The sequence below is a fragment of the Chiloscyllium punctatum genome, chromosome 5, assembly GCF_047496795.1.
Source record: "Chiloscyllium punctatum isolate Juve2018m chromosome 5, sChiPun1.3, whole genome shotgun sequence".
Lineage (NCBI taxonomy): Eukaryota > Metazoa > Chordata > Chondrichthyes > Orectolobiformes > Hemiscylliidae > Chiloscyllium > Chiloscyllium punctatum.
In genome coordinates this window covers 99,471,397-99,488,401 of record NC_092743.1, presented here as the reverse complement: position 1 = coordinate 99,488,401, position 17,005 = coordinate 99,471,397, and the positions used below count along the sequence as shown (strand labels likewise).

At 37.9% G+C, this 17,005-nt stretch overlaps 1 protein-coding gene and 1 long non-coding RNA gene across 14 annotated transcripts in view; one reads left to right on the top strand and one right to left on the bottom strand.

Annotated features, from left to right (window-relative positions):
• LOC140476764 (uncharacterized) overlaps positions 1-5,289 on the bottom strand; it is an 82,560-nt gene extending 77,271 nt beyond the window's left edge. The window contains exons 1-2 of the long non-coding RNA XR_011960599.1: positions 4,913-5,289; positions 468-602 (exon numbers count right to left, since the gene is read on the bottom strand). This is a non-coding gene — a long non-coding RNA (uncharacterized lncRNA). The remainder of the gene's footprint in view (positions 1-467; positions 603-4,912) is intronic.
• Positions 5,290-5,690: 401 nt separating this feature from the next.
• Positions 5,691-17,005, top strand: part of LOC140477265 (sal-like protein 3) — a 65,729-nt gene continuing 54,414 nt past the window's right edge. For 4 of the 13 annotated variants that reach the window (XM_072570851.1, XM_072570848.1, XM_072570849.1 and 1 more), the window contains exon 1: positions 5,691-6,135. In XM_072570851.1, the coding sequence (XP_072426952.1) occupies positions 6,060-6,135 (76 nt within the window). In that variant the 5' untranslated portion in view covers positions 5,691-6,059. Of the gene's footprint in view, positions 6,136-6,920; positions 7,029-8,970; positions 9,050-17,005 lie in introns of those variants that run through there. The other 9 variants (XR_011960691.1, XM_072570857.1, XM_072570856.1 and 6 more) reach the window with 5 other exon arrangements.

Below are 17,005 nucleotides of genomic sequence, written 5' to 3'. Positions count from 1 at the left end.
TGCCTGATTTAAATGCTATGAAAATAGTTTGCAATACATTTGTAATTCAACAATTATACTGGATTTTAATTAATATTAGCATTTTCAGTATACCTTAAAGATTCAAAATTCAAGAAACCTGCTTATACATTTCCCATTCTTACGTTTTCATTTTTACCTTCTTTGCCTGAACAACTACAACTATTCAAAGTTTATATCTTGCTTAAAAGAGCAATCTATTATGTTTGCAGTGCATCAATCCAGAATCGGAGTGGTAGGAGTGTCTGCTGAATAGACTGGAGGAGATTGATGTGTGCTCCAAATGTGACCTTCCTTGATAAAGAGTATCAGCATATCCTTTTGTCTTTAAGTTAGCCAGTTGCTACTCTAGCTCCCTACCACAGTTGAAGCTGCGCGTGTACGACCTATAATCGCCTATATTTTCCAACAGTTAACACATTAGATCAGACTACCAAGTGTATACGAACCCTGGTTGATGCATCACTTGAAATACTTCTGAGCGTGAAAGCGTTCTTCCTGCCTGAGCAGTTTAAAGTACCTTGCAGAAGCAGACAGATTGTGTCGTCGGTGCCCAGCTGTATCATTCTGAGCTTCACCTCCTACTAACGAACATCAAGAAAACAAACGTAATTAGGGTGGCCTCAGTTATTCAGAACTCTTGGGCTTCTTAACAAAAACAAAAGAGGAGCTGAGGAAGTGGGGAGAAAACAAACGCAAAAAAACCCCCTGAAATAAAGGCAATTTTTCAGGAATCCAAGTGTGCCTATTTTAATAAATGCTTACGATGGCAGAAATGTGTAATATGTGAATTATTAACAGCAAAACTTGTAAAAATGAATATTCTTGTAACCTTTCCATTGGTCCTTTCTTCTTCAGGCCGTTTGTTTGAGGATTACAGTCCACTTGCAAAAAGAGACTGATTTTCTGAAATGATTTTCTGCAAACTATTCGGTGGCGTACTCTCGGTGCAAAGTACAGTAGCTCGACTGACAGACTTTGTTTCACTCAACTTAAACGTTTGTTATGTTTTAGAATTGCACTCGAGAATTAACATCAACAAAAATGATGGGCTGCTGAATCTAACCTACAAATAAACCGCAACATGGGGAGTAGGTAGGTTTCAGTGCAAACTTTAAGCCAGGTGCAATATTTTTAGAAGTTGTCGCGATGTGGAAACTGAAATCATATTTTTGTGTGGGGGCGGGGTTTCACAATATTCATATTTTTACTTTGCAGAGCAGGCGAGATGCTTCGTCTGACATTGTTATATTTTGCGATTGTCCTTCAAAGACATAGCAAGTTTGTCCAAAAGTGCGCTTGCAGTTCAGTTACATGACTAGCTTAACTAGTTGTAAATAAAACCTTTATCGATAGACAGCATGGTGTGTTTATTGAAATTATATCGTCCTCAGCCATTCTTACTTCATAGGGGATTTTTAAGGCATTGCCCCGTTTCTGATTTCATACCACCAAGTCATTGTTAATAGATTGAATAACGCATCTTCCATCTAAAATAAAGCCAACGTTGTGAGAACAAGGCGGAATTTCGATATTTACATATTTCACACGCACATAGAAATTATGCGTTTTTTTTTGCTGTTGCCTAACATATAATAAATGATTCTCTTCCCAAACGAAGATTTAAATAAACTAAAACTAGTTTAGTATAATAGCCAGCGTGTCAGTTGAAAGTGAGTGAGAGGGAGAAAAATAATAATAATCCGGTCGGGAAAGTACAAGCCTGCAGCAGCACGTCGAGGGCTTCTTGTGTGTGTCTGGTGTCTCTTTACTCAAATGGTTTTAGGAACTGATCAATAACTTTGATAAGTGCTTCATTTTGCACGGCGAATCTGAAAGGCTTTTTTTTGCAAAAAGTTGAAATGACAGTTTTTTTTCTCTCTCTCCCTCATCTCCGTCCACCCCCACCGATCATCGGCCAATAGAGATGAGTTAGTCAGATAATAAGGCAGCACTTTAATCTGGAGCAGATCTTTATTCTGGCGCCTTTGTAATGATATTGATGATGTTGGGATAGTAGAGTTTTTGGAGGGGGGCATAAACAGCAGAGGAGTAAGTCTCCTGATAAAGCACTATAGCCTCTCCAGCTATTCATCATAAGTCTGTACGAAGCAGATAGGTCAAAAGAAATTATATTCTACTAAATAGTGTGTCCTCTTATCTCTCCTATACCAGGGGAATATGGCACAAGGCAATCGATACAGTAGCTGCTGTATGGTTCTTGCAATTATCAATAGCTGATTTTCTCTCTCTCTCTCTCTAGCTCTTCCCGAGCTGGATTCGAGAAGGTAGGTTAATAATAACCTACTAGATGGGACCACAAACATCAATCAAACAATAGTTCTTTTCGTAAGGGAATGAAAGAGAAGCTTTGAGGAATCCCAACAAGCAAACCCCTTACCCCTCCAAAAAAAATGAATACAATTTATGTTTGACAGGCGGTTTGGTTTATTACAGTGTTGGAACAAACTGAGATTTCCATTTGATGGAAAGATAGATCATCGTGATTTCTGGCTGTGAGAATGACAAGCTGCGCTATCAGAGATCAGTCGGTGTAATAACAATGTGTAATACGGATATGTTAATACCTGCCCCATACAACGGGGACGCGCGAACAGATGTGTAATTAATTGTCGCTTACTTAGCTAATATTTCTCTCTCTCACACACACACAAAAAGCATGCTATTCGCTTGTGGCTTTCGGGAGCTTCCTCTGAGAATGTGACCTGTAGAAACCCGAATTTCTTATCAACCCTTACCTCGCCCCTAACCTTCCTCCCGAATTAAAGATAGCCTGTTATCCGAATATTTAGAAACTGATTGACACTTTTGCTCACACACACAAAAATATAAAGTTGCGACGCAAGAACATATCGCTGCAGCGTGCAAAGACCGGGCAAAAATCTTAAGAAAATGCCGGGAGCATTGACAATTGCTGACCAGACGATTCTGCCCTGACCCAGCTTTTGAAATTGATCCTTCGTTTTCATATAAATCAGTTTAAAAAACACTCAACGTATGATTTAGCTCGTGTAAGCATTAACTGACCCAAGCACTATTAGTTTGTCGTCTTGTGAGGGGGGTACAGAGAAACAAAGTAGTGGCTGATAATTTAAGCTGTCCAATACCTCCCAACCTTATTTCGCTGACGCGTGGGGAACTCGAAAAGCGATGTAGTTTGAAGATATAGGGCACTGCGTTTTTTCTTTGAAACTTTAAAGATCTATAAGCGCCTGTGACTTTATATGCCCGCCGGTCGGTATCAATAATAAAGAAGTTTAATCGCGATTTCTGTATCATTGTTTGAATTAAAATACTGCATCCATATTAAGAAATGGATTTAGATTTTTCTTGGTTTGTTCAAGTTTCAGTTAGGATAACTCGGCTAGGGATTTGATAAATTCTCAGACTTGAATCCCCCGCCATCCCCAAGGGAGCTAAGCCTCTCCGTAATTTGGAAATTAAATAGTCACCGGAATACTTTGAGATTTGCATTAATGTCGAAAAGCGAAGAGCTTAATCTAAGATTTAATAAATGACTTGAAACGTTCTCGCAAGCAAATGAGCCTTTACCAACAGGAAATAAACATCTTGATGCCGTGAATTCGTTTTATTTAAGTTTTGGTGGCAAGGTGTTACTAAGACATTTCGATGCCTCTGAAAAAAAATTGTCTTTAAGAGTGAATTAAATCTTTGTAAAATAAGGTGCGTTTCATTATCCAGCAGCGATTATTAATCAAATTTCTACTGGGGCTTCACCGACCAGAAAGTGGGGGAGGGAGGATAAAAACGGTGATCCTAGTTTCAGGTTAACGAAGAGCTCGAATTTATTTAACATATATTCAAATGATTCCGCTTTAATTCACGGCGTACCACACGGTTAAACAGTTGAGTTCGCATATCACCCCACTTTTCGAGTCACCTAACTGTCCTTCGATCCCAGCGATGTAAACATCTCTATTTATTAGATTGCTTTGTTTATTAAGTACAAAAAAAATTAATGAAAAAAATGTGCGTTCTGCTTGCATGGATATGAATCCATTAAACTAATGCCTTCATTTATTTCGGAGTTCTATAATTTGCGTTCAACGAAGCATTTTAAGGCATAACCTGGTCTAGAGCGAGTTCTTTAAACACATATTGAATGTAATAACGTGACAAAAGTTAGAAGCCCCCATTTCCCTGAATATTATACACTTTGGTGATAGCAAGTGCACTGTTAAACGAGATACAGTCCTTCGTTACTGTCTCGATGCAAGTACATTACTATGGTCCGCGCGGTAGGTTCGGTGTCAATGTGAAGTTCAACAAGTGTTTATTGTTATAATAGTATTGTAATAGCTTGTAATGTATACAAGCAGGGGAGGGGGGGGGTCAAAACAAGTATTCCTGATGAAGCAGTGCTAATTCTAAGGCAGACCCACCAACCAGAAGCCCCCTCCCCACACACGATCCATCCCTTTTCCCCTTCATCACCCATCCAGCCAAGGCGCCCAACACGCGAAAAAGATTGAAATTTTGTTTCACATTTCTCTCTGTATGAAGAAACAAAAAAGATCTTAAAGAAACCGGGGTGGGGGGGTGTACAAGATTTCAGAAATGTGGAGATTGTATGGGAGTCTGAGAAAATAAAGGGGAAATTAGTACGTGGCGTGTGTGTATAGAGAAAGAGGGAGAGAGAAGAGCGATGCTGATGGTTCTGAAGAGTTTAGTGAAAGTAACTATCTGGTACATCCTAGCGGCGGCATGTCGTAGTGTTTGTTGCGTTGGTGCCTTGTGCAGAAAGGCTCCAACTTGTTGGCTCAGCCACCAGTTCTAAACGTACTCACAGAGAGAGAGAGAGAGAGAGAGACAGGCAAGGACACTCATTACACATAACACCGGCACTTCTTACCGTCAAATCTCCTCCAAATTCTACGGAGGGGTGGGGGCAAAAAAGTAACCGTGAATGCTGCCTTCAAACCAGCGGACAACTCTCCCAAGGACTAATAGCAATCGTTATTTGGCTATTTTATCTAGAAGCTAATAGTGTGGTTTTGTTTTGTTGTTGCTGCTGGGAGGAATTAGTCGGGTTTTTTTTTGTTTTTTGTTTGTTCCGTTACACTCGGCATCAAGGGAAGACATCGACTCGACACGTTATAACCTCTTTCAGGCGAACCGGTTTTCGAGCACCGAGCGTATTGGAGACCGGGGGCACCAGAAGACGTGACTCGCACATCACCTCCTCGTATTAACGGTGGCCTCTCGCTGGCACTCTGGTCTCTTCCCCCTTCTTTATTTGAGAACACACGTACACCCAACACAGCACAGAGAGAGAGAGAGAGGGAGGTGGAGAAGACAGAGACAGGGAAGAGCGAGGGGAAAACAAACTTTGTTGTGGTTGTGTATGTGTGTATTTATTTTAGGGGAGGGAGGGACGGGGTTGGAAGAAACAACCAGCGACATCCAAAAAAAGAGATATTGACCCCCACACACAAACATTGCTTAAAGATGATATGAAGAAGGGCAGGAGTGATTTCACAAGAAGGCGAGAGGGGAGGGGAGGAAAAAAAGTGGGAGCGAGCTTTGCGGGTGTTTGGGAGGGGGGGGGGGGAAAGAGAGAGGGGTGAGACAGAGAGAAGAGTGCCAACGTTTTAGGGGTTTGTAGGGGGGGGGAAGGTGTAGGAGCTTTCCTTAAGGGACAAACGCCCACATAAGGAGCAGCGTAGAAAGAGGGCAGGCGGCTGCCATGCAAGTGGCTGGACGGTAATTGATCAGTGACTGAGTTCCCTCTCCCTCTCTCTCTCTCAGTGCGTGTGTCTGTGCTTCGTGTTTCTGATTTGAATAAATCCCAAAGTGTCTCCCCCCTCTGGACAGGAGCCAATCGTCTGTCAGATGTGGCGATGATTAATCGCAATGCATTATTGATAATCATAATTATATACTGACATGCGCACTTGCGCCGCTCCTGCCCGGCTAATTTCCGTAATTTTGCAACTCGGGTATTTGCGAAAAAAAACATTATTTTTTTATTTGTTGCTGATGTATCTGCCACCACCACCATGTCGCGCCGCAAGCAAGCGAAGCCCCAGCATCTCAAGTCGGACGAGGAAGCAGTGGCAATAGTTTCGCAAAATTGTAAGTGTGTCTAATTTTCTTTTAAATTCTTCTTTCTCCCCTCCCCACAAACACAATTTTCTCATTATTTCTCGTTGTTGTAATTTTTTTCTTTATTTAATTGCACCTCATTCCCCCCCCCCCCCCATTACCCGGAAAAAAATCTCTTTGGTTCCCCCCCCCCACTTCACTTAAGAGGATGTGGATGTGTGCAATGATGATGTTCAGGCAAAAGGTTTTGTTTTCCTCTAAAACTATCTCTACATTTTTTTTCTATCTTTGTAAAAGAGCTTCCATCCAATTTTAGTGGTAACTTGCAAACTCTGTGCAATGTTTTTACAGATAAGTCCCCATTCTATTCCCCCTCCCTCCCCTCTTTAATGTGGACTTCACACCGAAAATGCAATATTTGCTGTTACATTGGGAAAAATGCAGCATTTGTCACACGTTTTCTAGCTGCCTGCGAGTGAGCGGCGCAGCCTGACAGTAGTTTCGCGAGTGTTGGGCTAGTTTTAGAAAGTGATGCGGCTGGATCAGTACGTTATATTCTACTTCTGGTGCATAATTTTCTCTTCTTTTATTTGGTTAAAAGTTGAGATGCTTCTTTTTTGGAGAGGTGCGTGAGTTCTCTGGGCAATAGGGGTGGGTTACAGCTCTGTCTTTATCTCTCTCTCTCTCTGCCTACAATGAGAGCTGTAACCGGGGCTGCTAAGGGATGTGGACTCGGGGGTTCGGACCCCGGAAACCGAACACCTACTCACACACACATATCCAAATACATAACAACCCGCGACTACCAACAAGAGCCCCCACCCCCAACTCCAGCACTATTGCTCTCCTTCCCAGCTGCGTGTTTCTAAGAAACCCTCTAGTGCGAGTGTTTTAAGTAACAGATGTGAGCGCACACAATACTGGTTGGTAAATCCTTTTTTTTTAGAAAATCTCTCTGGATTATTAATTCACATAATAGCGAATCTTGTAAATTTGAAGTGTTTGATAGATGAGAGGGACGAGTGCGTGTGTTAAAATACAAGTGTGTGATCAGCAAAGGATATCCTAGCTTGCTTGACTTTAGCAGAAGTTTATTGAGAAGGTTAGTGGAGGGGTGGGGGGGGAGTTTAGTTCTCTTGTTGTTAAACAAGAAATACTACAGTGTTTGTTTAATTTGGTTTAGGGTTAAGACAGGGCCAGTGGTGCAGCAGAAGGAGCTGGGTGAAGGGTCAGTGTGGGATTGGTGTGTGTGTGTGTGTGTGTGTTGTTGAATTTACAATAAAACAAGCAGGACGGCAAGCTCCCAGCTTGACCTGCCAGCCATCTTTAATTCTCACTTCATTCCTGAACTCCTGGCTCAACATTTCTTTCACGAAAAGCATCGAATTTTAAATCTGGCCGGCTCAAACAAACTAAATACATATATTTTAAAAATATTGTCAAAGGAAGACAGAATAACCTTAAATCCAATCAGCATCACATTGTATAGCTTGTCATGGTATCAAACCGAAAAAGAAATCGAATATTCCCAAGTTTTTTTTTGTGTTTTAAAATATCAGAAGAGTACAATGTCCATTTTGTTTTGCTAGAGGATTTACAAGTTGAAAAGAACTGTAGTTTTCATGACTGGCTTGTTTATTCGATTTTCTAGCTGCACCGTTTCTTCTTTGCCTGCAATATTCAATCGTGTTTTAAAACGTGAGAGGGGGAAATCATCCTCCTTAAAAGATAGAGAATCAATTTCATGAAGCGGGTTTGCATGTCCAGTGTGAGGGAAGGTGAAGAGAGGAGAAAGCCGCATTGTGGTCAAGGGTTCATCCTCTCCACATACTTGCCACTGTTTGATAAATATTTATTTTTAAAAATCAAGATTATAAATTCTGTATCTGCAGACTTCCTGTCATAGGAAGGGAAATAATTCTGACAGAAAGTGAGGTGAAAAAAATGCAGTGTCGTGTCAAAGTGGTTTGTTTCTCAGCCACTTGTGCGTGTCCATTTGAACCTTCCTCTCTAAAACATTTTGTGGTTGAGGAACCCTCGCTGAAGGGACATTGAGCTACAATGTCTCACAATAAACATTCATGTTAAAACTTCACGTGACTTTACACATTTTTCAATACGTATATATTAATACATGTAGAGCTGTCTTTAACATTTTTTTTGGCGACCCGCTCTTATCTTGTCAAGCTTTCTGCCAGGCCAGATTTCAATAGGACAATTTAAAAATATATTTTGTGAAAAAAAAGTTAAAAGAAACGTTTGCATATGGTAAGGTAGATTAAGTGCAAAGTATCTTTTTGTCATGGAAATGTTTTTTGTTTACTCCATCACGTAGAATTTCTCACACTTGGCTTGTTTTGTATCGTCCTCAATGACTACATGGCCGGATGAATGGATTTATTTCTGCAGGGGAAAAAAAAGACAGCCTCACAATCAAAAGGACTACACTGCATCCCAGTGTGGAATTTTTTTGCATTATTATTGTGATCTGTGAATAGCTGTAAACTGGCTCTCACAAGCCACCAATGCAACCATGTAACGATTTTAGGTCTTTAAAGATTTACTGCAAAATGGGAGAGAGGTCCTCAGAAACAATCCATTTTTTTTTACTGCATTCTTCTGCTAAAAAGAAAGATTTCGTAATAGTAGTTAAATATTTACCCACAAACTTCCATGCTCAACTGACATGAGTAAAAACATGCTCCACCAGAATCGTTGAGTTGTGGAATCCTGACTTGTGTCATTTCGACAGTAATGCTGGAAAAAAAGTGACTTTACTCATATGCCATCCACATTCACAAGTTTTTAAACAGGCGTTGTAATTGGTTGCTAGGGAGTTTTAGATTAGTTTTCACACATCCAGATTGGAACTGTGGTTTAATCAGATTTTACCATCTTCAATCTGGAAATCAACAGAGGAACTGATTGGAGTTCAGGGCTGGAGGTATGAATGAGAGCTCTTTCTCCCCCACTACCCTAAATAGCATTATTAGTCAACTTTCCATTTTATTATTTAATTTAACTTTATTTTTTCCCCCTGCCTTTGGTAATTCAGTGTAGGAGTAATGGGTCGTTAAATTATTTTTCTATGGTCTGAACTGTTAAATACTTTGGAATGAATGTTGCAATAATTCTTCTTATGACACAATTTGGAGATGCTAGGAAGGAAAAAAAAACAGTGCTATAGTGAAGTTTTGATTGGAATTTGAGTTGCTTAGTGCCAACATCCTAAGGATTGTTTTCAAGTTGATATATGTAACCATGCAGAATTAAAGATGATCAATTTTATTGCACTGACTTATAATTCCTATAGGATTTATTACTCTAAGCATGTTTCTTTTGATTTCCTAAGAATGCTGTTTGTTGAAAAGATCTTGATTTAAGAATTGATGACATAACGAGGAACATAAAATTGGAATAGAAACAGAGTTCAATGTAAATAAGAGTTTCTGGATTCATTGAGACACAAATATTTTCCATCCACATACATTGCTCGGCTGAGCTTCCTTGATGATTTATGGTTCAAAAACTATCTTTAATAAAGACAAACACCCCTCTCAGGGTGCAGTTTTGTGTTAATATTTGCAGAATTGAATGATAATACTGTAGAAAAATAGCTCTGTGGGAAGTATTATGACCTGTCATTTGTAATGATAGTAATCTATTTAGTACAATAGCTGATAGGCTTGGTAAAAGCCATCAATGGACATTACTGTATTTCTGTTTCTGTCACTTGCTGCTCTGGTAAATTAAAACCATTCAGTGATAGCAAGTTGAATTTGCAACAGCATTAAATGAGTTTATACATACAGCTAGAACTACCTTGTGCGATGCTTTTTCTGTTGCATTAACAATTGATTAATGAAAATACAACAGAAATTTTAAGTTGTCATTACATAAGATAGCTCCAAAGGATTGTTTAATTTTAAATTGTGACAGATGATGCTATGGTTAGTGCAGCAATATGCTTCAGTAAAGGATGATGACCATTCATTTATTTTATGCAATACACTGTGGTAATTTGTGCAAGAGTGCCGTGTTGTCCATGAAAAGCAACGGTATTTGCAGCTCTCTCACTTTGTTCGCACCTGAAGAAATATATTCTTGTTCCAAAGGCAAAATGACAGAGAAATTAAAACTAGTTTATTTTTTAATAAGCTTATCAGTTTAATTGCAACTTCAGATTAAAAACTTCAGCTCCACTATTATGAACATGAGTCATTTTGGATAGTTAGGCGGGGAAGGTGGGTATGATGATGAATTCTAACTGTTGGGTCTTTAGCTTTCTAAAAAAAATCATTAGCACTAGATACTATCAGTTCTGCCAGAGCACTGTATTTGTTTCAGCACATTGCATTTTTAAATGTATACCTACCTCGTATTATCTTGTAAGGCAATGTCATTTTCATACAGCCAAGAATAAGGTGTACTGATCATTTGATTGCTGTCTTAATCACAAATTTCAAATTATATATTTCATGAAAGAATTTTAAACTTTTATAAAACTTTTGTATTTGTGGATTTTTACAACATTCTGTAGGATTTATGGGGGCCAAAACGTAGAAGTTATAGGCCAAGGAAATGAAATATTACAGTTAGAATATTTTCTGTCTGACATGCTTTGTAATTCTTTTGTTCACTAAAATTTATTTAACACCATCACAAAAAATGTTATGGATCAACTGTAGATGTTAACATTGCTCAGTTTTTGAGGGAACCTAACTTGATAGAGGAAGCTTGTATAAGTAACATTCATTGTTGTCTCATGCTACTAATGACAAAATGGTTTTAATATAGATAATTTAGAAGGTAGATTACATTTTCCAGCTGCCAAGTTGGCAATTGCATGATATAAAGGAGCTGCATATGATTGTTTTATTAACACATTTTGCATTAAAAAGTTGCAATCTCTTTGGAAAAATATATAAAGCCTCTCTAATGACAAGGGCTTTTTTTAACTGTTGAGTTGATGGAAAATATTTAAATAATAATTAGTTCTAGCAGTATGACGCTGGCTTCTGCAACCATATGTAGTATAACTTAGGTTCTCTTTCCTCATTCAAACTGATGCTGTTTTGAGTAATTTACTTTGATTAGTTCTTTTGATTGCTGCTACCTTAGCATGTTGGCAAAGTATTACTTCTATTCAGACAATGAGAGAATGGTGAGTTTGGTCACAATTTAAATTAACCAGACTTTGAATACATAGTGATGTTGAACTACTTGTGAGGTGGACATTTTATGTGGATGACAGCATTTTCAAAATATTCACAAGTGCAGGGCTCAACTGTAAAAAGCAAAGTATATTACTTTTCAAAATAAAAATAATGTAATTTAGCATGGGAATACTTGTTTGGTTTATATAATAATGAATATTAAAGAATAGTTTGACAAACACTGAGCTTTTCAGCTGCAGAAAATGGTGTTGTGCAGTTCCAGGATTGGGAGGAGTAACGATTTGGTATGATTATAGGTGGGATTTGTTGCTGGTTTTATTCATGGCTTAAAAAAAACTGGGGTTGGTTTGACCTTTTGTGCTTCCTTTCTTTATTAGCACTGCATTGTTGTCCAGTGTAACACATTAGTTTCCTTTGTTTGGCTTCACTGAAAAGGTGGGATTGCATGGTGTGCCAACAAGCATCTGATGGGTTATCCCTGAGGGTGGGTAGTTAGAAGCGCTTTGACAGAGCTTGCTGATTTAACCTTTGCCTGCTTTGCCCTGCCAGAGGTGGCCACTAGATGTCAAACTCATAATACAATTAGTACATCTGTGCCGTTGACCTTGGCGGCACAGCTTACCACTGTTCTGTTAAGTGTTAACATTGAATTTGAGTGTTAAACAGAGATCCCAGTGAGTTTGTTACATGCCACAGCTTATCACATGCCCATCTAGATGAAGAGAATTGTTTACAGTCATTAAATAGGGAAAAGTTTGCTCAGCCAGTTTCTTAACCCTCCAAGTACAGAATGATGTTTTATTGTAGGCTAAAGCAAAACTATTGCCATCAGCATTTACCAGAGAAAAAGAATTACATGGTGTACTGGTGTTCATATTCTTAAAGCGGAAAAGTGTTCAGTTCGGGAAATACATAACTCTGAACTTCGTGTACCTGTCAGGGCCCTTGTTGACTTTTCAGAATTAAAAATCTTCATGTTCCAAAGTTGTTGCTTTATTTGTTAGTTTTCCTGCTAACAGTAGAACAATCTCTGGTACATAACCTGGAAATGACATAATGGATGAAGAGTACCCCATAAGTCATGCTTGCTGGCAAATGTTGAGTTTCTTAACATGACAATAGAGGCGAGATATATGACTGGGTGTGAAAGCTGTAAAATGGGGACAGTGGGATTTGGTTCAGAGTATTGCAAAAGTTGTACATGTAGCTGTCTCAGAGGTGTCAGTTCTCTGTCCGTGACGTCACTGAGGTGGAACCTTCAAAACAGCACGAACGCTATCATACTCTTGATTTGCATTGAATTTGCTGCCTTTTAGAGGAGGACCTTACAGTAACCATCTCAAACAGGCAGGTACAGATCCAGTTTTTACTCTATCACCGTTTCATATGATGATGTTACATTTAATTTTTCTTTTGTGCTATCTATTAAAATGTGCACATACTGTGCAGCGTACAAATCTTGAGTGGCAGTTGACAAATGAAGATAACATTTCTGGGGAGGGGAAGACTCAGCGCTCCAGAATATATAGTTGAAAGCTGAAGAATGTAATTGTCAGATTCTTTGCAGCTTCACCAACCAGCAAGCAAATTCTGTGTGCAGATGCAAAACCATTTGTTTGTATATTACTGCAAAATCGCATTTAATAGAGGAATGCTGAAAGTTTTTAATTTTGTGTGGGTAAGCTTCAGCTTTTAATGTTCCGCTGTTTTCCACTAAACTCAACATTTTGCTAACGACAGATGAGACAATAGCACAGTGAGAAGGACTTTGTGTTTTCTTCATTTAATCTCCCATTGTTCTCTGGTTCTTAATCAACCATTTTGGAGACTTTGAGACCACCCAGTCAGTGTTCCAATAATACTTGTGAGCAGTTCATATCCAATGCATTCAGCAATTTATGTAGATACCACCCTCATTCATAAATTGGCAAATTTAGAATCTGCGAAACAACTTATTTTAATCTTATTCGTCGAAAGACATTTGTTGTGAACTAACTTCAATACAAAGAAAATGTCAGAATTGTACATGCTACTCTTTCAACGTGCATAGAGTAATACATCATATCAGGAATGTGTTAGCCCTCTCCACATCTGCACTTTGTATACAAAGAGCTAATTGTTATGTCCAAGTAATGCAGTGCTGTAATACTTAGAAAATGCAACTGTTCCAATAGAATGCTATTGCAGACTGTACCACAGGTGGTTCTATGTTACAGATCCTGAGATGTGGGCCACTGAATAGATCATAATGAATGTGCCAGGTCAGTGATAGGGTTTAGCATAGCGAGAGTGCCCTCCTCTGTTCAGCCTCTTCCTGGCAGCCTTTTGAGCTGCAAAGACCACTGTGGAAGAATCTGACATTCAATCTGGAATTTTTCCCGCATTGTTAAACTCTGTGGGAAATCCCTATTTATCTCCTCCTGTCTCACAGCATGAGTTCTGTCTGCGGTGATTCATCCTTTTTTTCACAGCATTCATGGCACAATAAAGAGTTAAAAACAATTTATTCAACAGACAGAATGCTTCATCACAAATTTTCAGTGAAACTGTACCACAAGGAAACATTTTGATGCACTTCGGCTCCAAGTAACACAGACTTTAGTTCCTTTCTTGCCCTATTGAAGCAGAGCAGTTATTTACTACTGGCTCCAGCCTTCTGGAAAATGTTCAGTGTGGTTTCTATATTTTAAAAAAAGTAAATTATGCAAATTTGTTCACAAAAAAATTCTTATGGGCTGCTAATATCAAACATACTTTCTTTTGGCACTTTAGTATTAGTAAGCACCTGAAGTACTCATTAAATATTTGTGTGACACTCAATGTCGTACGTTCACAGTATTTAATTTTTTATCAGATTTGCATTTAAATGAATTTAAGCAAATTGCAGCTTAAGTTTTGAATTAAACAGATTTTTTACCCTTTTTTCCCAGCATAATCGGTTTGTATTGAAATAGCTGTTTGGGTAAATAAAGTGTTTTTGGGAACAAGCCACTTTCTTGCCCACATTAATCCATTACGTGTAACAGGGTTAATCTGTACCTTAAATATTAACAACATGGCTAGGAATTGCAAGCCAGTGCCTTGCAAATGAGATTGTGTACTGGAATGCCAGAAACTTTGGCATTTTACTTATTTAATGACAGTTTGTAAATAAGACAGAACAAACTAATTTTTATTTTGTCGCCAAAAGATTTTGGCAGAAGCGGTCATAGATGGATGAATGAGAAATGTACAACAGTGTAGCCAGTGTAAGCAACATCATAAATTTTTTTTTTAAATGCCATTAAAATAATTTTAACTGCATTGCTTATTATGTTATACGATAAAATATTTTTGGTGGGTTTGTTTTGATGTGAACCTTTAAGGACAAAGAACACCAGATTTTGTGATGCATTGACCTTTATTTTAACTATATTTTTTAGGTTGGTTGCTTAGTTTATTTAATTGACATGCATGCATCTAGTGACAGACATTATGGAAATGACATTTGAGGCAATATTGGAATATATGTAAGTTTGTGTTTATGAATTGTGATTGCAATAATAGTGATGTGTGTGAGATGGTCGTTATTAGATGCATTGAATATTTGTGTAACTATACAAACTGATTTCCAATATTTTTCATTTTGTGAATGTTGAGGGAATAGAAAATTGTAAAATTTACAAAGGAAAATATGTTAACTCGTAGTAGTTTGTGTGAAATATATGAACTTAAGATCACAGTATTAAAAAGTACTTTTTTGAGGGTGAAAATGCCCTCATATTTTTTGAGATCACTCAGAATGATGAATAATAAACACTAGACAGGAAGCTAATGGCTATAATTTTTAACTTGGAGATTCTGATGACATAAATCATACAAGAGAAGTTCCGGTGGTTAATGAACGTTTGCAGAATACAGACAGTGAATTACAGCTTTTAATTCCCTCTATGTTATGTCTTTTCGAAACATTTAGTTATAAAATAAGGTGGAATTTCTAAAATAACACTTTGGTTGTTGTTCCAGTAGTTTGCAGCGTCCTGCATTTCTGTTATGTAAAGTTTTCATTTAAAGTACCTACAGCTGAGGATTTAATAAAACAGTGACTAAAGGTAGTATAAAACTATAATTGATTTCTACAGCAGAATGAAATAGCTATAATATAGTAAAGCATTTTATAAGTAATCAGGTACTCTTGACCAGTTCTTAGAAGATACTTCAGGTGGAAGAAGTTTCTGGAACATGTGTTGTCGGCTAGAAATCAGTCGTTTGACATAGAGCACTTCAGTATTTGTGCTCATACACCTTTCTGTGTTGAGAACCAGAATTGCTAAGCTAGCACAGAGGGGATCTAAAGTGTAGGATGGGAGTTGCACAAAAGGCACTGTCAACGTGGAGGTTAAGCACCTCAAAACTGCCAGCATAATATTGTGCAAGTTAATGTATAACTAATGGTGGATAAAGGTCATACTGTACCAAGAAATTCAGAATGTGCAAATCAATTTATAGAAGTGGCAAATCCAGACCTTCAATAAAATTGCTAATCTTTCAATTTCTAGCATAAATGTACAGTTAGTTATTATTTAATCAGATATTCAGCAGCATTTTGAAACATTTGCCGTCTACCTGCGCTATTCAAAAATTACTAGTATCTTGCAAGAGTACTTAAGATTTTTTTATTGCTACTTCTTTTTAACTCACTCTCTACCTATTATCTTACTGTAGAATTCATAATGAGATATGTAATTTTCCCATCACTTTCCTACGACCGATTAACCTTGTTGCTTTTGAAACGTCGACATTTTAGATCTGTTGCATTTCAGAAAGACTTCACGTTTAATATTTGTTTTATTTAATAGCCATTTGCCAGCACATTGGGCCTCCATCAGTCTTCACCCACTTTAGAGCTGCCTGTGCTAAATATTCTTCCCCTTCAACTTGCCCTCTTTTACGAGAATGCACAATTTACAGATTTTAAATCAACATGTTAGCAGTGAACATTTATGCCAAAATAAAACAGTTTAACATTTCATAAAGCAAAATACAACACTGTGAAAATGAACTCCTTTCTGTAGCAGAAAAGCAATTCATTATGCATTTTTTTTAATTTCAGGATTGCAAACCACAACACAAAAAAAAATGTCTGATCCCAGCCATATAGGGTTCTGCAAAGTAATAGCAAATGAAAATTTACGGTTGTATTATAATTATCTCTCATGTATGAGTACTGAGAAATGTAATATCAGGAAATAATTGATTCTGCATTAAAGGACCCTTTCTTAAAGTAGCCAGACAAAATTTTTGCTAGTGTTTGTCACTCTGTCATCTTTGCATCGAAGCAGATTACAATACAACTCCTTTGTTCTGCTTATGTAAAATATTCTTAAACGTTCAACAAAGTGAGCAGGCTTTTTTAAAAATCAAATCGCACATTTACATTGTTGATTGAATTCTATATGGATCTATTGATCAAAGCTAAATTCAATCCTGGTACTCCACTTGCGTGGCACCATGACAGGAGGTGCTCTAGACTGTATCACATTCATGTCAATGCATACTCCTGTGTTATACAAGGGGGCAGAAACCAGCTAGGGATTTGAATCGGGCTGTTTACATGGTCTTGATTTGAATCACACCAATTCTGTGCTGCTATAAAACCAGCACTGTGAGATAGATGCATTTTTATCTTTGTTAGGCTACAAGAGCAAGAAAAATTTACATGTTGATCTTTAATACAAAACAAT